The sequence below is a fragment of the Carettochelys insculpta genome, chromosome 18, assembly GCF_033958435.1.
Source record: "Carettochelys insculpta isolate YL-2023 chromosome 18, ASM3395843v1, whole genome shotgun sequence".
Taxonomy (NCBI): Eukaryota; Metazoa; Chordata; order Testudines; family Carettochelyidae; genus Carettochelys; species Carettochelys insculpta.
Genome location: NC_134154.1, coordinates 29,586,632 through 29,613,844, shown reverse-complemented (window position 1 = coordinate 29,613,844; position 27,213 = coordinate 29,586,632). Strand labels below are relative to the sequence as shown.

The 27,213-nt window shown below is 64.5% G+C and overlaps 1 protein-coding gene across 1 annotated transcript in view; it reads left to right on the top strand.

Moving 5' to 3' along the window:
- Positions 1-341: 341 nt before the first annotated feature.
- TRPV4 (transient receptor potential cation channel subfamily V member 4) overlaps positions 342-27,213 on the top strand; it is a 39,233-nt gene continuing 12,361 nt past the window's right edge. The window contains exons 1-7 of the mRNA XM_075012525.1: positions 342-674; positions 15,973-16,392; positions 21,811-21,989; positions 22,524-22,676; positions 23,886-24,026; positions 25,167-25,465; positions 26,671-26,850. Coding sequence (XP_074868626.1) covers positions 16,013-16,392; positions 21,811-21,989; positions 22,524-22,676; positions 23,886-24,026; positions 25,167-25,465; positions 26,671-26,850 — 1,332 coding nt within the window. The 5' untranslated portion in view covers positions 342-674; positions 15,973-16,012. The remainder of the gene's footprint in view (positions 675-15,972; positions 16,393-21,810; positions 21,990-22,523; positions 22,677-23,885; positions 24,027-25,166; positions 25,466-26,670; positions 26,851-27,213) is intronic.

The window sequence follows — 27,213 nt, the reverse complement described above, 5'->3', positions numbered from 1 at the left end:
CCGTGGCACAGGGTGGGTTGGGGTCCCTCCGTGGCAGGCAGGGAGAGAGGCTGGGGCAGGGGGAGCAGGTCCCCTCTGCAGGGCAGGGTCGGGGCACAGGGAATGGGTCCCCCGGGGCGCAGGTGCCGGAACTGGGGGTGCAGCACCCCCGGCTGCCAGTGGTTTCCATTACATCCAGGGCTCACCGTTTGGTTTCATGGCTCTCAACGCCCCCGCCCCAGGGCAGGGGCGGGTGGGTCACCGAGCGCTCCCCAGGAGGCAGGTACCCCGCCCCCATCTCCAGGGGCAGCGGGGTCGGCGCACAGGGAACAGGTCTGCGGGGGCGGGGGCAGGTGCAGGTGCAGGTGCAGGTGCAGAGAGCGGTGCCTGTGCCGGGCAGGATCGGGGCCGAGGAGCAGCTGGGGGCGCGGGGAGCGGTGCCCCGGTGCCGGGCGGGGCGCTGAGCTGAGCTGAGCTGCGCTGCGCGGCGCAGGAGCGGGTCCCCCGGCGCAGGGCAGGGCAGGGCCGGGCAGGAGGCGGGCGCTGGGAGGGACCCGGAGCGCTCGGGCCGGGGACGCCGGCGGGGCTGGCGCTGGGCGGGGGGCGGCCCGGGCTCCCTCCCTCCAGGCCGCGGAACTCCGCTCCCAGCGCTGCGCCGGGCTCCAGCCGAGCCTCCGCCGGGCAGCGGACTGAAGGTACCGGGGTCCCGCTCCGGGGGAGGCGGGCGGGGGGGATGGCCGCGGAGACAGGCTCCCTGCGGGCGCTCCCAGCTCCCAGCGCCCCCGGCGGCCGCCCCGAGCTCCTGGGCTCGGCTCCATAGGGCGCACGTGGGCCCCCCCCAGTGGGCTCGGCTCCATAGGGTGCACGTGGGCCCCCCCAGTGGGCTCGGCTCCATAGGGCGCACGTGGGCCCCCCCCAGTGGGCTCGGCTCCATAGGGCGCACGTGGGCCCCCCCCAGTGGGCTCGGCTCCATAGGGTGCACGTGGGCCCCCCAGTGGGGCTGGGCTCCCTCTGGTGCACATGCCGCACTCTGGAACTCACCTCCCTCGGGCGCTCCTGGGGCCCCTCCCCGGGCCTGGCTCCCAAGGGTGCACCTGGCCCCTCCCCTCAGGCTCAGCTCCCTCGGGCGCCCCTGGGCTCTGCTCCCTGGGGTGCACCTGGTCCCCCCCCGGGTCGGCTCCTGGGATGTCCCAGTGTGCCCTTTCTGGGGGGCTCCCACTGCATTGCTCCCCATTTCTCCTCTCTATGGCACACTGGGCAGAGGGCAGGAGCCGGGGTGAGTGGGGGACAGCTGGGGGGTGCAGTGAGCCTCGGGAGCAGGCTTGGTCCACCTGTGTGACTGGAACTTGCTTACATAGCCCCCTGCCTTCTCCTTCCAGGGCATTTCTGTGCCCAGCCCTCTCCCCCCTCTCTGCCTCAGGAGCAAGGTGTGCTGGGTGTATTCCACCGGTCACCACTCCCCTGCCAGCCTGCTCTGCCCCAGGAGCCAGCCAGTACCCCTCCCACCTCCCTTAGTGCACCTCCCGCACAAGCTCAGATGCTCCTACGCCCCCGCCCTCCAAGCGCATAGGCCCAGGCCTAGGCCCAGAGAGCAGTAGAGCAGCCGTCAGTCCTGGCAAGCCCTGCTGGAAGGCTCTAGCTGCCACAAGGAGGTCCCATGCCAGTGGCAGGGCCGGGGAGACGCCTTTCACGTCACCTGGGGCAGGAAGCAGTGGTGAGCTGCTCCCCAGGCTCCGCCTGGCCAAAATCTCTGCTGTGGTTTGTGGGTGAAATCCTGTAGCTTCGGGCCATGAGTTACTGCAGTCGGGTCCCTGGGGCTGCAGAACCGCCCTGGGGTGCTCCTCTGGGTCGGAGGTTCGGCGGGGGGCGCGTCGGACAAGCTGGTTTTCCGGTGGCAGAGTGGGGGCAGGAGGCCGAGGGAGTGGCTCTGGGGTGGAGGCACTGCCGCTGGGCCAGAAGGTGGATTAGCAAGGGGAATGGCATTCGGGTGCAGCCAGGCATGTTGTGACGGGATTTGGGCTGGGAGGGACGGCTGCCGGAACACACAGTCTCGGCAGGTGAACTCTGTGGCTCTCCGACCAGCGATGGCGGGGAACACCTCTGTTCACCCGGCTCCCCTCGTCCCGCTGTGGCCTCCCCTCTCTGTGCGGCCGGGGATCCGGACTGGAGCTGGGCGTTTCCAGCACGCGGGCGCCGAGGCCTGATTGCAAACCAAGAGGAAAGACAGCTCATCCCTCTCGCCAGCTTGGCTGGGTGCTTCTGATGTGCCCATCACCCTGGCCTCCGTGCTTCTGTGGCTTCTGCTGCAGCTCCACTGTTGCCAACTCTCCTGGACCAGATGCTGTTGCTGGAAATGGTGCGTAGTATCTCCAGCCTGGGGGAGATGGCGACCTGGCCACGGCTGGAGGCAGCTGCAGAGCTGGGGCTGAGGCCAGGAGCAGAGCCCTGGGCTGGCAGTGGGCCCAAGTGGCAGCAGAGCCCCCAGAGCTGGTGGCCTGGGCCATGGAGGATGGTAGGCTGCAGGGCTGGCAGGACCCTGGAGGAGCCTGGGAGTGTCAGGGCCAGCGACGGATTGGGAGCAGGGGGAAAGCTGGATGTGGCAGCAGCACCCTCCACATCGCTACGTCCCATGCCTGTGACCCCTGCCCGGATCTCTCTAACGCCAGCCAGCCGCCCACCCCGCTGTTCACTTTACAGCCAGCTTCCCTGGCCTGTCTCCACGGGCAGAGCGTGAGCTGGGCTGGTGTCCAGCCTCCCTGTCGCTCTGTGGGGCTGAGAAGGGAGCGTGCGTAGCCGGGAACCGCTCGCTTGCCGTGTCACCTCGCTGCTGGGATCCAGCGTGGCACCAGTTGTTGGTGTTCGCGGCTGAGGCCCTTCGGCATGAGGGTGTCCCACTCGCTTCTTCAGCCTTGGCCGTAGCGGAGACCTGCCCAGTCCCAGGCTGCTGCAGTGGCCAGCCGCACTCGCTTATTGGCAGGGTTTCTCTCCTCCGGACCAGTGGCTCTGCAGGCTGAGGGCGTTGCAGCCCGAGGGGACTGGTGCGGCATAGGCTGTGGCTCCCCCCAGTCCCTGAACAAAACACTCATGTAGCAATGCCCTGACGAGAGCAGAGCCTGATACCTACTCCCTGGCCTGTCTGCTGAGGCTGCGGGTGTGAGCGTCCAGTGGGAGGGCAGGTTATGTGAGGGGGAAGGCTGCTCAGGAGAGATTCAAACACTGCCCAGTGGATTAGCAGAGTGCCCGCAGCTGAGCCTTTGTTTCCACTGGTGGTGCACATAAAATTTATTCCACACATGGATGGAAAAGATTAGGGGGAACATTGGGCTCTACTGAAGTCAAATCCACACTGGTGTTCTCGAGGTGCCCCAAGGCCCTGAGCCAGTTGGGCGCCTTTATAGTTCTTTCCCAGGCAAGCTGGTTTGCAGGTTGCTGGCTCTGAGCTATCACTATGCGAAGCAGTCATCCGGTGCGCAAAGGAAAGCCTGCAGCCATTGCATGCCCAGCTGCCCTGCCCAAGGCCATTATACATCAGCCTTACCTAAGAGCTGAGAGTGCATCCAGAGCTGTGCAGACCCCAGCAACGTGGCAGCTGCCGGGTCGCAATGGTCAGCCCCAGAGCCCAAGTGTGATTGCTGTCCATAATGGTCAGTGGCACTCCCCGGCATGGGCGCTCTTCTGGGAGTGTCCCTGCTTCCCTGGCTTGGACCCACTGAAGGTGAAATCTTTTGTGACAAGTGGCCCCTGAAGCGGAACCAGGTCTGTGGCTCATCAGTGCGACTGTGGTGTGAATGCCAGGGACGGGCGCCGCTAATTCACAAGGCAGGCTGCAGAGTTCTGTTTTTCCTCCCAAAGAAACCTTGGGCCCCTGGGAATCTGTGTCTGCCTAGGGAAAGGAGGTGATTAGCCTGAAGGGCCCTCCCTTCCTGCTGCGTCGGGGCTCTTCACGCAGCGGGCCAGCCGTCAACCACAAACGCAGGTTTTTGCAACTGGGAATCCAGAACACTATGGCCTGTCACTTGCCACCTTTCAGGCCCCACCTCCAGGACAAGCCTGCAGGCGAGTGGAGAGGGCTGGGGATCCGCTGGCCTCTTTGGCCTGGGAGACAGCGTGGCTCCCTCCCTCTCTTGGAGAGTTAAAGCCTAGCGGGGAACCATGTTTGCAGTTGGCTCCATGCAAATTGCAGCCCCACAGGCTGTCAGCTCCCCCCAGGCGCCAAGAGAGACAGACCCACTGAGCCCACCCGGTAACCCTGCTGTCAAAAACCTGGGCAAATCGACAGGCAGCAGCAACAGGTCAGCAAGCTCTGGGGACTGAGCTGCAGAGCTGAGACCCCCTATCTGATAGCAGGCGTCTCCAGAGCCCATCCTTCTGACTCCCAGCTGCCCTGACTTCACGGGAGTCCACCATCCCAGATACAGAGCTCACCCCATCCCTGCCGCTGGGCACCAGAGCCCAGGTGGGCATTCAGAGCAGGCTGCAGGGCAGAGATGTGACGGGCCCCGTCCAATGGAGTGGTTGCCCTCTCCTGGCTGAAGGCAGTGGGAAGGGAGCCATTTCTGCTGTGAGCGCTGATGAAATAGCTGGGAGAGGTGGTCTGCTGAGAAGCCGTTATGGGTGGGGAGCAGAACGGCTGGAAAGGGTGTGGCAACAGGATGGTCTATGTGCTGTCTCCCTGGGTGTCAGGGGGCCAAGGAGCACAGCGCGTCTCTGTGCGGTGTCCTGGCAAGCGTCCATTCAGCCGAGAGAGCACAGGCTGTCGCTTACCCTGCGCCCAGGCTGGACCCTGGTGGCTGACAAAGCTGAGCAAACCAGGGCTTGGTTACGAAAACAGGATGACCTGCATGGTGGGGAAATCTGGAAAAAAGACAAACAAACCAAAAGCTCAGTGAAATCCAGTTCCTCCGCTGGCCGTCACCTCCCCGGGCAGCCAGCCACCTCGGCCGGGGCTTCTTCGCTCACTGCTTCCACTCACAGCCCTGCCGCTTCCAAAGCAAACTCCTCCGGGCGTGGTGTCCCTGATGCTGTCACCGGAGCTCACCAACCTGCCCGCCTTTTCCATCTCGCCTGCCGGTGAGTCACCTTCTGCACGCTGCTCCGCTCCAGCCCTGGAAACAGTCCTGCCGGCGCTGCCTTCTTCCACCCCAGCCCCAGCTTCCTGGGTGTAAATCCTGGGGCGGGGCGGCGATATGTGACAAAGGAGGGTGTGTGAGGGTGGCAGGTGTTTCCTACTGTCTTGTAGCAACCTGAGGTGGGGCCTCAGTTTCCCTAGGCACAGCACCAGTGCACAGCAGGGGGGGCTTGCATGGTGATGATTTCTGACATACACAATGGCCTTCTTTGTCCTTTGTAACCTAGGTAACCAGGTGACCCCTTTCTTCCCTAGGAAACAGGACAGAGGCGGGAACTGGGCAGTGGAGTGGGGCAGTCTAGGCTGGCTGGAGAGGGAGGAAGGAGGCCAGGGCCCGGCTCAGGGACCCCTCTGGGCCCCTCTCCCCAGGACGGATGGTACCGACGGCTTCTGGTTCTTGTGCTGACCAGCCTGTTCTACGCTGCGTCCCTGTCGCCATGTAAAACCTCCTGTTCTCCCTGCTGAACGCAACTCACAGCAGCCTGGAGATGGGTTGCAGAGCCTGGGGACAGGAGGGAATTCCAGCGCAAACCTGGGGCCATACTGAACTCAAGGCCAGCCTTTCATGAAACGGTTGCCCTGAGATTAGGGCTGGCGGGACATTTTTAAACACCCCCTTCTGGAGCTGTGGGCTTGCCCTGCCCGTCTGTGACCTCCTGAGCCCGAGTGAGGGTGCAAAGCCTGAACGCAGCTGAGTTCGTTGGCCCCGCACAGCGAGTCAGTCTGGATTCCCACCCTCCCCTGAGCCGACTGCTCCAGGCTGTGAGCAGAGAGCACAGAACCAGCCAAGAGCTTGGAAGGGGAAAGCCAAGTTCCTACCTGGTTGTTCTCCTCCTTGTGTGGCTCAGGTTAGTGTGAGTGAAAGATTGTCCCCCAGCCCATGGGGGCGGGGGTGTTTCAATGCCCACATTCCTAGTGCTGTTCGAGGTATGTGGAGAGCTGAGCTCCTCCAGGGAATCCTCAGTGCAAATAGGTGGGTCAGCAGGGTTTCAGCTGGTGGAGTGGGTCCCAGCTGGGATTTGGTCACCGCTGGGGATCACGGAGGGCACTGTGGCAACTGAGTCTGCATGACCTCTGGAGCACCGCGGCTGATCTCCAAAGTAAGGACAGCAAGGGGAAGCCCAGTCTGAAGGTTAAAGCAACAGCCTGGCATTTCAGCACGCTGGCCTCTTTCTCCTCTTGGCAATGGGTGCAGGTCACTGTGGGCCAATCACTGCATCCTGGTCGCTGTGATTTCTGGTGGCCAGCCCAAGTCCGTGGGCTCGTAGGAGGTTAAGTGATGCCGAATGGGCCAGGGAGCTTGTCATCCCTACCACAGTTGCAGCCCTGCCAGCACAAGCCACGCAGCTGCAGTTCCAAGGTCTCTGGTCTTGGCTCTGGTTGGGAGCCTCTCCTTTTAGCACTCAGAACGTCAAGTCCCGGGGACCAGGCCGGAGTCAGTGGGAGAGGGGACAGCTGAGAGAGCTGTTCCTGTATTGCTCTGGCAAGGGGGCTGTGAATGACCAAGGAAAATGTCATCCCAACCTGCAGATCCACCCAGCCCCTTCACATGCTGAATCTCCTCCCCAGGCTACTACGGGAGGAAGCCAGGAAACAGCGACTCAGCTGGAGCTTCCTGTTGTCCTCTCTCACTTCCGTCCTCCTGCTGCTCTGTCATCAGCCGGGATGGGACGAGCAGCACAGTTACGGCAACCTGGGACCACGTCAGCCGCCGCCAACTCTGCCCTGTGCTCCCTCCATGCCCCAGGCTCGCAGAGGGGCAAACTGGCTCTGTTTCTGGCCCGCCTCGACTCCTTCCAGGCTGGGATGCCGCAGGGGCAAAGTTCGCTCCCTAGCTCTGGGGGATCGGTTCCTCCCCAGTCAGGAGGTTCATGTTTAGAAGAGAGAGAAAGCGCTCGTCACAGCGATCAATATTCGTAAGAGGCCTCCTGCCCAAGGCTTTCTGGGCTTAATGCACTGTAATACATCCTGAAAGCTTTCTCGGCCACGTGCTGAACAGCAGTGCTGCCCAGTCTCAGCTCGAGCAGCTCCTGGGGTTAGGTGCTCTGGCCAGGCCAGGCCAGGCCAAGCCAAACTGCCAAGAACTTTCTGCCCTCTCGGAGGGGGTTGAGCAGCCTGGCTCAGGGCACCCAGGGCATTTGACTGCATGGAATCGACATCTCATGACCTGCTGGGTCGTGGGCAGGGAGCTGGGTCTTCGTCTGAGCCTTCCTGGCAGAGGTTTGGCCGCCAGGCTCTGCTCTGTCTTTGGCAGCGTGGCGTTGTCGCTGGCTGGGTCAGTGAGGGTGTGGGCCCTTGATGTGACTTTAACCCAGCTCTAGTCGGGACTCTGGACAGCCTTCGCAACTGGGAGCTGATTGTAATGAACTCTTGCCCTTTTACCAGGATGGCAGCTTCTGCTTGAGTCACCCACCCCAGCCGGGCTCCTTTCTCCTTCTGTGATCCTCATCCCCCTTCCTTCTCCCAACCTTTCAACTGTCAGAGCCATCCCCGCACTCACAAGGCTTCTACATTTCACCCAGTGCTGCCAAGCCCCCGGCGTGACATGGTTCCCATCATGCACAGGGTCTGCAGCTTGTAGCGATGGGTCTCAGCTCCCTGCTGGAGCAGTTGCCCCAGTACGCCTGTGCTCACCCCAAAGCCAGCAGCTCTTTCTTGGACACCAGCACTCCTGAGCCCTGTCCCCTGTAAGCTGAGCGCTCCGGCGGCCGCCCTGGAGAGATTCCAGTGCTGCCCAGTGGTTAGCAAAGTGCCCGCAGCCGGCAGCGTGTGGTTCTACTGGCAGTGCACATCCATACATGCCTCCGTGCACGTAAAAATGTATTCCACATACGGATGGAAAAGATCTGAGGGAACGTTGCTCCCGACCAAACACAACCGGGCCCTCTGTGTGGTCCTGGGCCTGGAGCCCAGCTCCTGTCAGCCCAGCCGTGCCCTTGGGCTTTTTTCCCACAGTGAGAACCAGGCCCTCCAAGTGCTTCTGAGCAGCTGTGGCAGGGGCCGCCCTGTGCATCTCCCAGCAGAGTGCCTGGCACTGCGCCTTGCTGACGGGTGAGGGGACCACGCTGGTGCAGGGAGCTGAGGTGCCAGATGTGGCTGGCCTGTTTGGAACGGCCCCACCCTGAACTCCAGGGTGGCTCCGTCCAGGCTGTCCCAGCCACAGAGGAATCTCCAGTCTCACGTCTGCCTCTGCTTTGCTGCTTCTGGGCGAGTCACTGGCCCTGGCTGGCGTCCCAGCGACCGGCCACCCCATCAGTGCTGGAGAAGAGGCCTGAGGTACGTGACAGGGGTGTCTGTCCCCCCAGGATCTGTTCTCCTGGGGGGTGGGTGCAGCTCCGATGCCCCACTGAGCTGATGGGCTGTCTGGTCCCCAGCTGGGGTGGGGCGGGTACCAGCAGGGTGCCTTGATAACACCCCTGCCCCTCCTCCCAGTGCGTGTGAGAGGAAAGAGGAACCGGAGAAGGGCAACGTGGGGCCAGCGCAGCCGGAGAGAGCTTGTTAAACCTCACACTGAGCTGTGAGCACTGCGGCCTCCCGCCCTGGCACGCAGCTCACAAACGCCTGCCTGGACCCAGGGCTGAGACACCACGGCGAAGGGGCCACGCAGGCCGGGGCGCCGGCGGGCTCACATTGCAGGCTGAGGCGTGAGCAGTGTCATCCGAAGGAGCCGGCTTCTGGGGATTCGTCGTTCTGTTTGCTCTGGTGCCGTGGCTTCGTATTTCAACGCGTGCAGGGCAGCTGGGGCGGGGGGGAGCCTGCAGAGGGGCCATTTTGGCAGCAAATAAGTGAATAATGTAATCGGTTAATTTTTAAAAGCCTCTGGATTGGTTGATAGCTTTGGGTGATTGATAATTAAGTATTTGAAGCTCATGTGCTGCAGAGAACCACAGGAGAGGCAGAACAGGCCACTTGTGGCTTACCTGCCTGGGTGTTGGGATGCAAAGGGTCCCTTAGTGACTGGGCTCCCACTGACAAGGGCTGGGGAGTCTGGGGTCAGCCTGACAGTCACCCTGGGAAGATCCTGGGGAGGAGGGGTTGAGTGGCATCCCCCGGTCTGCATGCATCTGGCACCCAGAGGACTGGGCAGGGGGTAAGCAGCCATGCGTGGCAGCAGGCCAGGCTTCTGCCTGGTTCAGCTAGAGTGGAGAGCCCCTGGCTCGCGAACATCCAGCACCCCGGTTCAGTAGAGCCAGGTCATTGCTGGGTCTCTGGGTCCAGGACCTGCCACCCTCTGGCCTGTCCTCTTCCCACCAGGCCAGGCTGTGAGGAGCTGACAAGGAGCACAGGAGTAAAAGGAAATAGAGATTTCCTCGTTCCCGTCCTGGCCTGGGGCAGTGGGGGGCGGTGACGGGGGAGCTCGGTCCTAGCCATGGCTGTCTGAGGAGGAGGCAGGGCCTTGGGCAACCCCCCATTGCCCCAGACATGGGGTTCTGGGCGACTCCCCTGTGCCACAGGCCCCAGCCCTTCCCTGCTCCCCGCCACCCACAGGGACTACCTGGGGCAGAGGGCAGGTGCTGCAGGGGGGCCCCTCCTTCCCCAGCCTCCCTCTCCCTCACACTCACCACCTGGCGCTCTGCGAGGGGCCAGGCGTGGAGTCCCCCAGCTGCCCCCGGAGAAGTGGGGCTCAGCGGGCCGGGTTGGGAGGCTGCAGCGGAGCAGAGCAGGCTGCAACTTGTGCCACACGGTGAGTGGGGCAGGGGAGGGAGATGACCACCTGGAGCTGCTGCTACCACCTGCCCCAGGGGTTCCTCCCTCCCGTCCATTGGATGGCGGGGGCGGCCGTTGTGGGGCCCCCAAAGCCTATGGACGGGCCGGCTCTGGGCTGAGCTAACATGCAGCCATCAGGGCACTGCTGGCACCGAGTGCTTGGACCGGCAATGGGTGTCTCTGCCAGGCGTCCGGGAAGGGGCGAGCGCACCGGGAGGGTGCTGGGCACCTGGGCGACATGTGGCAGCCTGCAGGGACCCCTCCCAGCACCCCAGGGGACCTGCCATCGACTTCCCTGGGAGTCGCCGGCCTCCCGGAAGGACTCTTCTCCCAGGGGATTTCGGGTGGGTTTAGTGCCTCTTTGTCACTGCGGTGGGCTCGGACGGGACCCTGCGGTGGCCTGGCTGCCTGGCCTCAGCGGAGCTGCCTTTGTAGCGTGCAGAACGAGCCACCTCCAGGTGCAGGGCACCGGCTCTTACGTAGCCAGCTGGCAGGACCTGTTCTCCTTGGCCGCCCTTTGAGATGCAAACGATCCAGCCGTGGGGCTTGGCAGGCCCCGCTGCTTCCCCCAAGCCCAGCCCAGCCCAGCCCAGCCTTCTCCCGCGCCAGGCCCAGTCACCCTGTGGCCGGGAGGCAGGTGCTGTCCTGCGGGCGCTGCTAGGCTCAGTCTGCTTCCCGCTGCATGCGCCTCCTCTCCTCCCTGGAGGGGAGTGGGAATTTCTGCTGCCATGGTGCACTTAGAGACCGGGAGCAACGCGCCCTGCCCCCTCTGTACTGCACAGCCCAGCCCAGCACCGCACAGCCCAGCCCAGCACCACACTGCACTGCACTGCCCAGCACAGCACAGCACCACACTGCACAGCCCAGCCCAGCTCAGCACCACACTGCACAGCCCAGCCCAGCCCAGCCCAGCACCGCACTGCACAGCCCAGCCCAGCACCGCACCGCACAGCCCAGCCCAGCCCAGCCCAGCAGCGCACTGCACAGCCCAGCCCAGCACCACACTGCACAGCCCAGCCCAGCCCAGCACAGCACTGTACTGCACAGCCCAGCCCAGCACCACACTGCACAGCCCAGCACCACACCGCACAGCACAGCACCGCACTGCACAGCCCAGCCCAGCCCAGCACCACACTGCACAGCCCAGCCCAGCCCAGCCCAGCCCAGCGCAGCACTGTACTGCACAGCCCAGCCCTGCCCAGCCCAGCACTGCACAGTGCAGCACCGCACCACCCAGCACAACACCGCACTGTCCAGCCCAGCCCAGCCCAGCCCTGCACTGCACAGCCCAGCCCAGCCCAGCACCGCACTGCACAGCCCAGCACAGTCCAGCACCGCACTGCACAGCCCAGCACAGTCCAGCACAGCCCAGCACAGCACTGCAGAGGCCCCCAGTGTGAACCCAACCCAAACCCCCGGGATCAGTGTGTATAGTGAGCCACCCATGCACAACCGAGTGCCAGGCCGGGGTGCACAGAGCACCAGCTTCTCCCTGCAGCCAGCACGGTCTCTCTGCTCCATCCCCCAGCCAAGGGCTGGTGGGGGCGGGCTCTGGCCTGCCTGGTGCAGGCAGCCCTGATTGGCTGCTCTTCCTCAAGAGGTGAAGGAAGCAGCCAACCCAAGAAGGGGTTCCCCTGGACAGGGCCAGAGATTCCTGCCCCTGGAGAGGGGCCTGTGGGAGCTGGCAGCACCCATCACATCCGGGGGAGTGCGGCACCTCCATCAGCTGCCCGGTGGGCTGGCCGGGTGCAGGGAGCAGGGCCAGAGGACCGTCTCCGGATCCCTGTGCCGCAGTTCTCAGCAGTTTAAACAGCTCGGTGGGGTGACAGACGGTGAGAACAAGGACAGGACTCTCTTGCTGGCTAGGGCCCCTGGGCTCCCCTGGGGGCTACTGACACCACTTGCGGGGCTGAGATTCTCTCCTTAAAAACTAGGGCAGGTCGTTTTCCTTTTCTCCAGGACCCACTGAGAGGGGCAGGCGCTGGCTTGGCAGCCTTGGGGACTGGAATCCTCTGTCTGCCCCATCCCTCCGCCTGCCTCCGGCCCCCCAGAGATGTCAGGAGATTAGCTGCCTGGAACACACAGCCCTAAAATCTGCCTTGGAATTTTACTGTGTGTTTAAATTAACCCTGGTTGTGCTGGCAGGTGCAGCCCATGGCTGTAGGTGTTGCTGTTGGAAGCCAGACACCACCTAGACCCTGAGACCTCAAGCTGTTGCTTTCTGCCCTCTGTCTCTGCCTGGCCTGTAGTGTGGCCAGGTGGGGCAGCTCTCAGCAGGAGGACTCTGTCCTGCAGCAGCTTTGCCTAGAGCCCTTGAGGGCTGCCTGGGGCTGCTTTCCTGCCTCTCTTACCCCCTGGTTGTGGCTGTGCTGGAGAAGGAGTCTCTGCTTGGTGGCTGGGAGGGCCGTGGGTTCTGCTCTGGCTCTGCCCTGGGCTCGAAAGCTGGCTGACAGATGGGGGCTGCCGCGTGTTTGGGCTCTGTCTGTTGGGGTTTTGTTCTCTGCTGTGTTTTGGTGTGACAGCATGGATTTGCAGAGGACCCTAGGGAAATTAGGCATTGCCAGTGAAAGGCAGTGGGAGCTGGGGGCCGACCACCCAGCCATCCCTTTGAAAATCTGCCCCTGAATATGGGTAGTCCACAGAGGGCCCTGGGCACCAAAGGGTTAGTGCAGGGTCTGAGCTAAGTTAGCAGTCGCCTGTGGAATTTGTCAGGCAGGAAGTTTGAGTGGCGCCTGCTGCACCTAAGGGGAAACCAGGGAGCCCAGAGCCTGATGGCAGAAGCTAATTTTACGCTTCATCTCCTGGGGCTTTGCAGAGTCTGTGCTGGCTGCTGCCTTTCCCGGCATTGTTGGGAGAACCAGGTTCTAGTGAAAGTCACTGCCCTGCCCCGTGCCTCATTTTCCCCTTCAGCCCTTGAGATCTGTGGATGAAACGCACTAGATACGAGCAACGTGTTATCCTTCTCCAAGGGACGCTGGAGATCTGTCCTAGCCAGTGCCTGAATAGGCTCTGCCGCTGTCACACTGGGGCGGACACCCTGTAATGTTTGACTTGCAGGCTGAGTCAGCGCTGACCGCCTGTACCCTGGCTGCGCTGGCCTCCTCCTTGTTGGTGGTGCCGCGGCTGCTGGAGCTGCGCCGGCGTGGCACCACCTGCGAGAGGCTAGCATCATTGCTCCTCGGAGGAGAACCTGGTGTGAAGGTCCTGGCGCCATGGCTGCGGGCTGAGTCACCCTTGGAATAAACCAGGGGAAACACTGGGGAGAAAAAGCAGATCTGAGGCTGGGACAAAGAGCTCTCTGTGCGGGCGAGTGGGGAGGGACGCAAGGGGTGGGGAGAGTCATCCCCAGGCCAGGCCAGGGCGCTCTGACTTGTGCTCCCCACCTGGGCTGACCCTGGGCGTTGGCTCCCCATGGGAGCGGTTGTGAGCAGGCCCCAGGGCACTACTGTCTGAAAACGTATCATTCACTGGAGTGTGCAGCACACCGACCACTTCTGTGACTCCACTGGTGCTGAGAGGCCCCCCGGCGCCTTGTGGCTGCCTGGGACCGGCTCGACCAAGTGCTGAGTTCTGCTGAGGTGCCGGAGACCCCGTGAGGCTGGGCTGGGTGGTGGACTTCTCATGGGGTTCAGCGGGCCCCTGGCGGCCCTTCCAGCACAGCCCAGGGAGGGGAAGGGGGATAGCAAATGTGCTGCGGATGCGGCGTCTGTGCCCTGCTTTGGGAATCCAGAGGGGTTCTGCCCGTCTTGTGTCTCTGGCTGAGCGAGTGGGATGCAGGGTACGGACTAGACACGGGGCTGGGAGCCAGGAGAGCTGGGCTCTAGTCTGGGCTCTGTCACAGGCTCCCTGAGTGAGCTTGGACTGGGCACGTCCCCTCCCTGGGCCTCAGATTCCCGTCGGTATAAAGGAACAATGACACTGTCCCCTCTGCAACACGCTGCCTTGGGGCGAAAAGCCCCTCTCTGCAAGCCAGGCCCCCCAGCTCCATACGGCCGGCACAGGACTTCATGCCTGGCCGGCTGCAGTGCCCAGGAGCCCAGCCAGGGCACACCAGCCCCGTGGAGAGGACACTGCACAGCACAGAGGAGCCTCACAAAGGCAAATGCTGAGACTGGGTGTGATGCGGGGGTGTGTGTGTGTGTGTGTTAATCCCCTGGCTGGGCTGCAGGTGTTTCCTGCAGTCCTGTAGCAACCCGAGGGGGGTGCCTCAGTTTCCCTAGGCACAGCACCAGTGCACAGTGGGGAGGGGAGTTCCGGTGTGAGGGCGTCACACGTAGGCAACGGCCCTCCCGGCTGTTTGTAACCCAGGCGCCAGGTGACCCCTTTCTTCCCCAGGAGAGGGGACAGAGGCGGGAGGAGGGGCTGGGCTGGTTGGAACGGGAACTGGGCAGTGGGGTGGGGCAGTCTGGGCTGGCAGGAGGGGGAGGAAGGAGACGAAGGCCCGGCTTGGGGACCCCCTGACCCCCTCTCCCCAGGATGGATGGCGCTGGCGGCTGCTGGTCCCTGTGCTGGCCAGTCTGTTCTACGCTGCGTCCCTGTCACCTCCTGTTCTCCCAGCCGGACACGAGTCCCATCTGCCTGCGGGTGCGGGCAGGGCCTGGGTCCCCCTGGAGCCAGCGGTGCCCTCGAGAGGGAGCTGAGCGGGCGGGGTGGAGCTAGGAGGGGTGTCTGGGAGACACTGGAGGGAACGGAGGAGCAGGAGGGCCTGGGGTGGGTGCAGAGCTGGGCAGGGCTGTCGAAGGGAGGCGGAGGCTCTGTCTGCTGGGGTGAGCTGTGTGCGGCCGGACACGCGTTGCTCCACGCCGGTGCCTCTCTAGCTCTGTTCTCCGGGCTGTCTCGCTGCTTTCCCCTCCCCGTCCCGGCACCACCTCCCCAGGCCGCGTGGGAGCAGGGCTGCCTCCATCGCCCAGGGCCAGGCAGCTGCTGACTTTCTGATGACATGGCAGCAGGCTTGCTGTGCTGCTGAAACCTGCTGTCTCTCCAGTAATGACATGCTCCCTAATTAGAAGCAGGCACTCCGGGCCGGGGCCGGGAGAGCAAAGCCCCACATTAGGGCTGGTTCTACAAACCGGCAACCGAGTTGAAAATGACATGTTCCCAGGCTGCTTTTTCTGTCCTGTTGGAGCTGCAGGGCCTGTCAGCAGCAGCGCAGCCACGCGGGCCGTGGCTCCCGGAGCCGGCTGGGGCCTGGGGCTTGCTGCGAGCTGCTGATTTCTTTTGCAAATTTTCCTGTGCACCAAAAGAAATCCAGCACCCAGATTTGAATTCCAGCTGCTGGGAGAGCCACACTCAGGGCCCTCCCCTGCCAAGGAGCTTGCATGCACTGCCCCCACCCCACTGCAGATTCCCTCGGCTGTGTCGCCATTTCCACCTGTGCAGAGCGAATGTGAAACACTGGGGGGGGTGGGGGGCAGCATCTCATGTCCCTCAGCCCTGGTGTAATTGGCCGCACGAGGAGGAGGTTGTGAACTGGGGCCACCCCTTGCCTGCGCGCGGAAGTTGGAGGAACAGCATGAGCGTGAAACCAGCGTGAGACGTGAATCGGACCTCGGCGTTCACCCTCACGCCGGCCCCTGAACTCATTCGGAGGGGGCCTGTGAATGGCCCAGGGCCAGGGTAGCAGCGTCTGGCCTCCCGAGCTTTCAGCCAGGCCCTGGGTGTTTACGGGAGGGGATTTTGGTGGCTGGTTGTATTTATAGGGCGGGAGAAAGAGGGGCCTGTCCTGGGCAGGGCCCAGCAAAACCACATCAGGGAATGGCAGGGCCTGCGGAGGGCTCGCCCTGTCATTACAGCAGCCCTTTGGAGCGCAGCGCCCACAGCAGCCAGTATCCCACGCAGGTCTGTCGGGCTGAGGGGAGCTGGCAGGCACAGCCACCGCCGGGACTGGGACTCAGCTGGTGCCTGCTGGTCGGATGCTGCGTCTCAGGGGCCCTGGCTCTAAGCACAGGCACAGCGCATCTACTGTCGGTGCAGCCGGGAGACACCCCCTGACGAGGAGCTCCGGGGTGGGACCGGGGAACAGGCCAGGCCTGATCTCTGTGCATCTCCAGGGCTGATACTGTCCCTGGCGGGGAGGGGCCCCTCTTTCACAGCCCCACCCATCCGTCTGCATGTGCATCCCCCCACCCCCTTGTCGTCTCACACCCCTTCTCTTGCAGGCACGCGGGGAGCGGCTGGTGCCCTGCGGAAGTGGGCGGCATGGCGGACTCCGACGACCCCCCCCAGCCCCATGCCGGGGAGGCCGGCGAGGCCCCAGCTGAAGAGGGCTCCTCTCAGAACGACGCGTTCCCCCTCTCGTCTCTGGCCAACCTGTTTGAGAACGAGGATGGCTCCTCTCCGGCGGAGGCAGCCCGGCTACCCGCCGGCTCGGGGGACAGCAAGCAGCCGAATCTGCGCATGAAATTCCATGGGGCCTTCAGAAAGGGGGTGCCCAACCCCATGGACCTGCTGGAGTCCACCATCTACGAGTCCTCCGTCGTCCCAGGGCCCAAGAAAGCCCCCATGGATTCGCTCTTCGACTACGGCACTTACCACCAGCATCCCAACGAGAACAAACGGCGGCGGAAGAAGATCTTGGAGTGAGTACGGTGCCCTTGTCCCATGGTGGCGAATGGCTGAGCACTCTGCCACCTCACCAGGCCCAGGACATCTGGGGGGCATCCAGCCAGCGCCGGGGAGAGCTGGCCGGGGGGAAGGAGGCAAGGGCGGTGGAGCTGTGAGTCGCAGGTTTAGTGTCTAGTACTTCACCTGATCTAGGGATGGCTGGGAAGGGGCAGCTCTGGAGCAAACTTTGCCCAGAACCTATTTTTGAGACATTGGAATTTGCAAGCGTGAAACGTAATCAGAGTTTGGAAGAACAGCAGCCCGGTCTAGCTCCTGGCATTCGCCTTTCCCAGCCTCACAGCCCAGTGTCTCTCTGGGACAGTCCAGGAGAGCTCTCGGCCGCCGCCTGTGAGCCTTTCCCAGCTGCGCCCTGCGCTTCTTTTATTTTGGCGCTGCTTTAAAAAGGGATGATCGCAGCCGGGGGAGTCCCCTGCCCTCCGTCCCATGCTGGAGGAGCAGCTGGGATGCCCTGGATGCCCCTCTGCCGGGCGCTACTGAGATGCACAACGCTGGGCCCTGCCCTGCCCTGCCCTGCGCCGCACGCCTGGCTCTCCGGGCTGGCCTTAGGCGTGCTGCAGCCGCCGGAGCTGGCCTGCAGTGAGGACGGGGGAGCCCTGGCTCAGGGGCAGAACCCCGGCACCTACATGTGGGCCGGGTATAATCCAGCCCTCCAAGCCAGAGCCCACGCCTATGGCTGCCGGGTGGGGAGCGTCTGGCGAGCCCCCCACGCCCCAGTAAAATCTCTCAGCTCCTATTGGCCAGAGACAGGGCAGCATGCAAAGCCCCCACCAGGTCTGGGAGCCACGTGGAGCAGCCAGTGGGCTGGGGCTGCTGGCCGGCAGGAGAACCTGCCTGAGAGCGCTGCTGGCCAGGAGCTGCTTAGATAAGCGCCCCCCGGCCAGAGCCTACTCCTGGCACTGCAGCCCAACTGCCCCCCTCATCTGCACCTGCTCCCACAGCCCTCCCCAGGCCAGACTCCTCTCCTGCACCCAGCACCCCTCCTGGCCCAGGCTCCCTCTGCACCCCCCGGCCCACCTGCACCCCCTACAGAAAGGCACGGCCCTCAACCACTTACCAAACCTTGGAGTGCCCCGATTGCCAAGTACCACCCGCCCCCAGGCTGGAGCAAGCCAGGGCAGGGAACCCAGTGCCGGGCACCAGGGATGGGGAGTGGGGCCCACGACAGGCCAGTGGGAGCAGGGTGTGGGGCACTGCCCCCGGTGCGCCAGGGAGGGGCTGCCGGCTGCCAGTGCCCCTGAAAGAGAGCTCTGTGCTGGGCTGTCTCACCTCTGCCTCATGCAGCCTGGGAGTGGCAGGCTGGGCTGAGCCCCCTCCGGCATGAATGGGCTTTTCAGGAGCGCTCCCTGCCCGGCCAGCCAGGAAATGCTCCCGGGCGGGGGGTGGGGGGGCAGGAGGCCCAGCCTGGGCCAGAGCAGGCAGCTGGGGACAATGCCCCAGTCTGTGCGGGTGCCTGGAGCTGGCCCAGCCCCGCCCGGGCCAGAGAGACGCTGGCTCCACGCCCCAGGCTCCTGGGCTCGCTCAGACGGGACGCAGCTCCTGGGCCGCCGGGCCCCACCCTGCCACAGGAGCCGCAGCCACTGTGCTCCCCAGGGTGGTGGGATCTGCCAGGGCCGCCTCCGGGCCTCCCTGCCCCCAGCCTGTCTGCGGCAAAAGGAGTCAGCCCCCTGGCCCCCCCCTTGGGGCGTGCCCGACCCACGGCAGCCAGGGAGGTGGGGGCCTTGCCCAGGCGGAGGAGGCGGAGGAGAAGGCTGCAGGCGCCGGTGGTGGCTGGAGGGCTGCTGCGCACGGCGCTGTACGGCACACGCAGACCAACACCGCTCCTCCGGGGGGGGAGAACGAATTCCCTCCTGTGTCGCTCCCTTCCCCTGTGTGGTGGGGGGGCGGGGGTGCTGCCGAGCCCCAGAGCAGCTCGGGGCGTGCAGAGCGGTGGTTGCGTGGGGCGGAGCACTGGGCTTCGGGGGAGGGGCATGCGCCTGGGTGACCCAGTGACAGTCGCCTGCCTGGGGGGCACGAGGGTCTCCCCAGCCTCGCGGCCCTTCCATGGGCTGGGGGCCGTGCAGAGACCAGCGCTCAGGGGCGCAGACATTCTGGTCACCCCTGGGCTTGTGCTGCGGCCCCAGGCCACTGAGCAGAGCCGTCCTGTCCGCAGGAGAGGTCTGGCATTTGGGGGCCCCGCTGGCCCTCCCACTGGCACCCCATGGACGGGAGGCAGGAGGATTACCTGGGGCAGTGGCTGCAGCGGCAGGAGGAGAGTTGCCTCCCCTTGCCCCTCCCCGCACTCACCACACACCTGGCGCATGCGGCAGCCTGCTCCGTGCTACTCTGCTGCACCCTCCTGGCCCTCTGGGTGGGGGACAAGGGAGGGGACCCCCTGCTGCTGCCGCCCACCCCCACGGCTCTGCTCCAGGGAATCCCAGCCCGGGTGGTCAGGGAGGGGTCTAGGGGGCAGGCTGGGGCCTATCCTGCCCCCCGCCTCCCCCAGCCAGAGCCGGGCCACTGAAGTCCATGGGGGCAGGACCGACAGTTTGCGGATGTTCTCAGGTCCAAGGGGGTCTGCGGAGCCAGGCTCGCTGCCAGCTGGCCGTGCCCAGCGCTGCCCCAAAGAGGGTCTGAGCTTTGCACCCTGGGTGCCGGCCCAGGAATCACCCCGTAGGAGTCGTGTGGGTTTAGCTGTGTGCACCCCCTGTTCCTGGGGGATGGCCCCGCGGGGAGCTCGCTGGGGCTGGGAGCATGGCGGATGTGTTTGTAAGGCACCTGGCTCGTTTTCATTGATTGCAATGATCCGGGAATCTCCTGCTCAGGGCGGTTTCCTGGCATCCTGCCACACTTTCTCCTCCCAGATGTCTCCGGTGACTCTCCTTCCAGGGTGCAGGGCAGTTTGCTCCTACCCCATCAGGAAACCTCTCTCCTGGCGCGGCTGCGGCTCAGGTTTCAGAGGCCAGGACGCAGCCAAGCCAGGGGTCAGGCTACGGTGAGATTGGCTGCGTGTTGGGCTCTGTGCCAGCATGTGCCAGCAGTACTCCCAGGGCTGTTCTGACATGGGCAAGCTCCTGCTAGTGCCCAGAGGTCCCGGGTCGCTCCTCGGCGGGGCCAGGAGCCATTCCTTTGAGGAGACCTGTCCTGCACGGGGCTGGTTGGAGGGCGACTGGCTGGCTCAGGCTGCGCTTTGCTCTCTGGCTAGGGCTGGTGCTCAGCGGAAACCGGTTTGTTTGGCTGTAATTAGCTGAGACAGCCCAGGTGCCCAAACTGGCCTGGCTTATGTCCACAGCGTCGGCCTGAGGCTCGTATCCTCCAGAGAGGGGCATGTATTCCCCAGCCTTCAGCAAGGGAACGGCCTCACCTCGGCCTCTCTCCACGCCTCCCCAGGTGCTTGAAAGCAGCTGTTCTCCTGCAAGCTCGGCCTGCTGGGGCAGATCCACGCCCCAAGGCTGGCGTTCTAGCTAAGTTATTTTTAACATCCACTGGTGGAATAAATTTTCTTATTTGCAGCACGGCATGTGTGCGCACCACCCAGGGAGAGGCGCACCACTGCCGGCTGGGGGCTGTCTGCTAATTGGCTGGGCAGCGCCTGAATCTCTCTGCCCAGAGCCCGTTGGGGGCCAATCCCACTGTGACCAGAGGAGGGCGCCGCAGGCTTTCTGCACCCCCCCAGCTCCAGGGAAGCGCCGTGGTCCTCTAGTGAACTAGACACGTTAGTCACACCTACTAGCCACACTCAGCTGGGCAGACAGCCACCCGTGGCTAGCAGGTGGGACACCATGGACTAGGCTGTCACCCCTCCTCTTGCTGCCCGGCAGCCTGCTGCCACCATAACTCTCGCAGGAACTGAGCCACGTGCAACCACATGGAGCACTAAGCACCTGGCTGCCTCCACGGTGTGAGGTGTGAGCTGCCCCCCAGGGACTGGGGCCCCTTGGGGCCTGGGCTGCAGTGATGGCTGCACTGTAAAACCTGTGTGGCTGCAGCCCCCAGGTAGGAGCTCCTTGGGATCTCTGTGGGAGACAAGGCCAGGGAGGAGCTGTCGTGTATTGGACCAGCGAGCTCTCAGCCCGGAGGTCGGTCCGACACGGATACGCCTCGCCCGCCTGGTCTCTCCAATATCCCGGAGCCAACACAACTGCACCGATAGCTAGAGCTGCAGCACCTTTCGCAGCCGCGAACCCTGGCTTGGCAGCTCCCTCCCGGGGCTGGGGTTCCTAGGTCGTTCCCGGAAGGTCGGGGAGGACTCGGGATTTGCTGGCCGTGGCCCTCTGGAGCTGGACAGGGGCCACGTGTGTCGCAATGCGAAATTATTTGTGTCTTGGGAAACCAGCGCCCAGGCTTGTTCTTTGGCTCCTCTGTGGTGCCAAGTCCTTGCCAGGCTGCTGTCCGCTGGCCTCTCCGAGTGCAGGGAGGGGCCGGAGAGCCAGCCTGCAACGCATGGGTGCTGAGGGCGCTGGGCCCTGGGAAGTGAGGGACGGGCCCGAAGGCGGCCTTCCCTGTCGCGGAGCGCTGGGGCGGGCAGCCGGGCGAGAGTCCGGTGCTGCCAGCTGATCAGCGGAGCGCCGGCAGCCAGTGTTTCTGGGGTGGAGCCCATCTGCACACCTGTGTGCGCAGAACAACACGCATCCCACCCATGGCCGGGAACGGCTCGACTGAGCAAGGCCTGCCGGGCCGGCGTGAGGGGCTCGTGGCAGTAGCTGCAGCCGAGCTGCTGGGATGCCATTGGCAGGTTCCGGGACATTGCAGGTGTATTTTAACTTCGCGGCTTAAAAGGAAATGTCTAGGCGCATTCCTAAGGTGAGCTGGCCCAGTGCTGCTGCCTGTCTGGACCAGCAGCTCCCAGGAGAGGGGGACTCTGCCCTTCCCTCTCCGTGGGGTGTGTTAGTGCTGAAGCCTGGTGAATGTCAGCCCTATTAACAGCTGCACTGCTGAGCTGTTTCCTGGGGCACCCAGCTAGGAAGGGGTCACTGGGGGAGCAAGTGACTCTTCAGTTATCATCCTTAGTCTGCCAGCAGCGGAAATGAAACGTGCGCCGCAGGAGACCACGTATTACTGCCTGCCTTTTACCGCTGGGGAAACTGAGTCACGGGCAGGGCTGCACCTTGTCCCAGAGAGTCAGCAATAGAGCTGAATCCCCCCATCTTGGCGCTCAGGCCAGTACACTGCCCGTGGGATTACACAGCCTCGTGTGCCCCCGGTAACAGGAACGCTGTGGGGCAGAGGAGGAGTCAAAGGGCGGGAGCCCCGAGGCCCCAGCCTTGCCCTGGAGCAGGCAGTAGTAAAGGAAGGGCCCGTGGTCGTGTCTGGCTCTCGCGGGCATCAGGCAGGTGCTGGTGGCAGGAGCCGGGTGCGCCGCGATCCTGTTTGTAGCGCGGATGTCTCTTTTCTAGGAAGCAGGCGCACAGCCCCAAGGCCGGGACCCTGGCCCCCAGCCCGCCGCCGGTCCTCAAGGTGTTCAACCGACCCATCCTCTTCGACATCGTGTCTCGGGGCTCCACCGCCAGCCTGGACGGGCTCCTCCCCTTCCTGCTGACCCACAAGAAGCGCCTGACGGACGAGGAGTTTCGCGGTGAGCTGTCTCTGGGGCTCCCGGCCACGGCAGGGGCCAGAACAGCCAGCTCAGGGCAGGAGGGAGAGAGAGGAAGCCAGGGACGGGCCCTGTGCCCTCAAGGCCGAGCCTAGACGCGCCCTCCGTGCCCAGGGAGGGGGCAGCAGAGTCCTTCGGGTGGGCACTTTGTGGGCGGTCACCATGGTGCAGCGTGGAGTGGTGGTGAATTGGGTGGGCCCTCAGTTGTGTGCACAGGGCTTTGCACGCCCGAGCCTGGCTGCGTGGCTGCTGCCTGGGCCCACGTGAGAGCGTCTGGGCTGGCGGAGTCTCTGGCAGGTCCGGCCACCCTTCTGGGCAGCTCGTTTCTCTCTCAGCCGTGCTGGTTCAAGGAGCCCGTCCCTAGGACCCCCCCGAACGCTGGTGTTCCCGGGCCGTGTGTGCCCCTGGGGCAGCCACCGGCGAAGGCGGAACCCCTGGGGGGGGGGGTCCGCTCTGAGTGCCAGGCTGCTCCTTCCTGCCACTCCCTGTCTCACAGCCCCCCCACGCCCCCCGCAGAGCCCTCAACCGGGAAGACCTGCCTGCCCAAAGCGCTGCTGAACCTGAGCGGGGGCAAGAACGACACCATCCCTGTGCTCCTGGACATCGCGGAGAAGACGGGCAACATGCGGGAGTTCATCAACTCGCCCTTCAGGGACGTCTACTACCGAGGTGGGGGTCCAGGCCTGGCTGGGATGAGGATGGGCTTCCTGGCCAGGGCTCACCCACAGGCCGGGGAGAGCCATGCCTGTGTGTCCCTCCCAACCCACCGTTCAGTTGGGAGCTCAGGGACATGCCGGTGGCTGGGCGGGGTGCGGAGGGCCAGGGCCGGGCGCTTGTGTAATATAGGAAGCTTCTCCAGGCCCAGCTGAGAGGGCTAAACCAGGGCAAATTGCTTAAACCAGGGCTACTGACAGCCCAGACTGGGGCTTTCCCTATAAAAGACACCCAACCAGTCACACAGGCACCTCCGCTGCCTCTCTGACCAGCCAGAGGGCACAAAACAAATCCCTCAGAAACTCCAGCCTCCCATGTGCCACACCCAACGCAGATGAGGGCTTATGTAAACCAGTCGCACCCAATCCACACAGGTTCTTCCAGTCCCAAAGGACCAGCTGCGTTCCCAGGTCAATGTGTACTTCAGAGCTTACCTGGCCCAGTCCGTTAGAATGGGAAATCTGAAGGGTTGTTACTAAAAAGAACGCAAGACTAGGGGGAGAGTAACAATTGTTAAAGCGATCGAATTCCACACCCCAGTCACAGAGTTCTTGGTGCAGGCTGCAGCAGCTGGCATGGCTGCTCTCTTGTAAGTCTCTGGAGTACACCCTTTGTCAGGATGGCTCAGAGATCCTTCCCCGGGTCAGGTCCTAGCAGAGAAGTTCCTGACGTGAGGAGCTGGATGGAAGACGGTAGACTGAAGACTGCAGACAACATGGAGCAGCCGCAGGGTCCCCTTTATCCCCTGGCTGGTGTGGAGGGAACCCCACTTTTCTGCCTGTGTGAAAGCATGTTTCAAATGGAGCCTCTCACCTGGGATCACCAGCCCGTGCCCTTTTGGGGGGGTTACTCTGCCGTCAGCCGTCTGCCCGACTGCACCCCCACAGCTAAATTCCTGCGACGCGGGTTGCAGCCAAGGGCTGGTTTACCTGGTGTCCCACCTTCTGTTGTGGTCTCCCAGAGCCTCCCCAGTGCAGTACTTGTCTCCCCACTTTTCAAAACAACAGGCACCTACAAGCAGCATAAGCAGCCCCAGCGAATCGCCCGCTTCCGTGGGACGCCTTGCGTGGCCGGCTGGGTGGTGCCAGCGCAGCAGGGCGCTTGCAATGGTGGCTCCCCCACGTCACGGGGCCGGGGGGCTGACGGGCCTGCCTGTGCTTCCAGGTCAGACGGCCCTGCACATTGCCATCGAGCGCCGCTGCAAGCATTACGTAGAGCTGCTGGTGGAGAAGGGGGCGGACGTGCACGCCCAGGCACGCGGCCGCTTCTTCCAGCCCAAGGACGAGGGGGGCTACTTCTACTTCGGTGAGTGGGGGGCCCTGCCAGCCTCGTGCGCAGGGAAGGCCACATGCTGAGGCGGAGGGCGGCGGGGGGGTCCCTGAACTGCAAGAGCCCATGGAGAAGCCACCGCCCGTGAGGGGCGCCTTGATGGGGGGCTCGGTAGTGACCAGCCTGGCCTGCCTCTTGGCCCTGCTCACAGGGAGCGTGCTCGGACAGCCCCGTCTTCCCACTGACTGTGGCTGCCATTAGCTTATGTCCCACAGACCACCCGAAACGGACCCCCCCCCCCGTGTGAGCAGGGCTGAGCACTGACCCACTGCTGGAGAGTGCCCGGCCTCCCCGTGGCCGGCCCCCTGGCACAGGGAGGGGGCGGCTGGAGGTCCCTGGCAGCCCCAGGGAGCAGGGGAGCCCAAAGCTGCTTGCAGGGTGACCCCTGGCTCAGGTGCGCCCTGACCACAGGAGCAGCAGGACACGGCTCTTGTCCACGCCGTGACCTCTGCCGGGCGCTCCTGCCCTGCGGCACCCGTCGACGCCGGCACACCCCGAAGCAGACCGAGCTGCGCACAGGCACCTGCCAGCCCCCGGGCCCCGAGCAAAGCCCAGCCTAAGCCCGGCCGGGGTCCGTTCGAGGTGGGGGCAGAGGGAGCGAAGGCTGCAGGACCAGCTGGGGCAGGGGGCTGGGTCCTTCAGCGCCAGCCTCCTGCCTGGGACCGAGCCCTCAGTCCCCAGGGCAGCGCGGGCGGCCGAGAGCACCGTGGGCTTGGCCTGGCAGGCAGCTCTCCGGAGCCCAGCAGGGATCCAGGCGTCGGCATGCTGGTGTGTGTGGGGACGCAGCTCCGCCACAGCCTCTGGGACCCAAGCCCGGCAGGCCTGGCTGCCGACTCCCTAACCTGCGGGCCTGATCCCGGTTTTACCCCACCTCAGCGGCGTTTTCCCATTCACACCAGCGGGGAGGGAGGGCAGAGCTGGGCCCTGTGTCGTCCCCTCCCCACAGCCGGCAGCCCCGTCCGTTCTGCCTGGGGACGCACGCCGGGGTGCCCATTAGAGCGGTTCTTCCCTCAGTCGGGGAGCAGCGCGGCTGCCTCTGCTCGGGCCTGGCTGCCCGCGGCTGAGAGCAGCCAGGCTGGGGAAGGCTGACCCCTGCCACGCTCTCTCCCCGGCCAGGCGAGCTGCCCCTCTCCCTGGCCGCCTGCACCAACCAGCCGCACATCGTCCACTACCTCACGGAGAACGCCCACAAGCAGGCGGACCTGCGGCGCCAGGACTCGCGGGGCAATACGGTGCTGCACGCCCTGGTGGCCATCGCCGACAACACGCGGGAGAACACCAAGTTCGTCACCAAGATGTACGACCTGCTGCTCATCAAGTGCGCCAAGCTCTTCCCCGCCACCAACCTGGAGGCCCTGCTCAACAACGACGGCCTCTCGCCCCTCATGATGGCGGCCAAGAGCGGCAAGATCGGGGTACGGGCTCCACGGCTCCCTCGGAGGGCGGTGGGGCCCCCGGAAGGGCAGGAGATGCTGGTTAGCCCACGGCTGCTGGGGCGGTGCCTGTACTGGGGGCAGCGTGCACGGCCCGGTTCAGCTCGGGGAGTGGATCCTTGTGCACCCATAACAACCCAGCACAGCCGCTGAGAGCTCGGACTGGCGGGTGGGCGGGCAGGGCCCGAGCTCGGATCTGGGAGCCAAGGGGCAGGGCCCGAGCCTGGGTCCGTGCTGGTCCTGGGACAGAACAGACGAGGTGGCCGAGGTGAGAGCTGTTACGGAGTCTGTCTGCAGGGGGAAGTTTTCCAGCCCCGCTCAGCTCCTGGCCGGGGGCCCAGCGTCTCCAGCTGTTACCTCCGGAGACAGTAATACAGCGCCATTCACGCCGCAGGGCTGTGTGGGGGCTGGCGGGGCAGCTCTGAGCAGCACTGGCCCATGGGAGCGGTGGGCTGTGGGGATTTTCCGGTGTGAGCTCACCCAGAGCGCAGGGAGTGCCTGGGTGTGCCCGCGGGGCTCTTGGGGCGCTGGGTGAGGTGCCCTCAGGCTGGGGTGGGCACGTGTAGGACTGTGGATCTGGAAAGAGGTGGGTGCACAGCCCCCACCCCCCACCCACAGAGGAAGCTGGCTCCCCAGTCGCCCCAGCATGTGCAGCTGCACCCCCCAGCCGGCCGGGGAGCCCTGGGGCCTGTCTGCTTTGGAACTGAGTGAGGGCCCCCACCTAGCGGCCGGCTGCAGCGCCGGAGCTTTGCAAAGGGCTGTGTGGGGAACGGGGACCACGGGCAGCAGCCCATTGCCAGGCGCTGTTAATTACTCGCCGGCATCCCAACTGTGCTGCCGCCCTCCGCTTTCCCCTTGTGCTTCCCCCGTGCGGTGCAGCTGGGTGGGGGCCCCAAGCTGAGTTTGGGGTGCTGAGCAGAAGGCAGGAGGTGCTGAGCAGAGGGTGAGGGGCCCTGAGCCCAGGGCGGGGAGGTGCTGAGCAGAGGGTGGGGGCTCTGAGCAGAGGGTGGGGGGCTCTGAGCAGAGGGCAGGAGGTGCTGAGCGGAGGGTGGAGGGTTGCTGAGCAGAGGGTGGGGGGGTGCTGAGCAAAGGATGCGGGGGGCTCAGGCACAGAGAGCGCAGAGGGCTCTGAGCAGTGTAACCGACTATGCACACTGTGCTGTGGGTGACTATTCCCCCTTCTCCAGATGTTCCAGCACATCATCCGCCGGGAGATCACAGACGAGGACGCTCGCCACCTCTCCCGCAAGTTCAAGGACTGGGCTTATGGGCCCGTCTACTCCTCGCTCTATGACCTGTCCTCCCTGGACACGTGTGGGGAGGAGGTGTCCGTGCTGGAGATCCTGGTGTACAACAGTAAGATTGAGGTGAGGGCTGAAGTGGCACCAGACGGGGAAGCAGCCAGTGGTGGCACACAGCCTGGTGGGCCTGGCAGTTCCCGGCAGGTCTCCCGGGAGCTGCAGGCTCAGCACCTGGCAGGATCCAGCTCCCAATGCCTTGGCTGTTGTGAAGAGTTCGGGAAGATGCAGCCGGGCTCCGGCACAGACACCGTGCTAGGCCAGCCACGTCCTGATGTGTTTCCATCCATCCCGGCCGATGGCTGGACCGTGGCCACCCCCGTCTCCATTCCCCCATGGGCACAGCCAATATGTCCTCATCTCCATCCCCCAGCCATGAACAGTGAGGGACAGGAGGGCACCCTTTGAAAAGTGGAAGTTAAATCCTAGTGG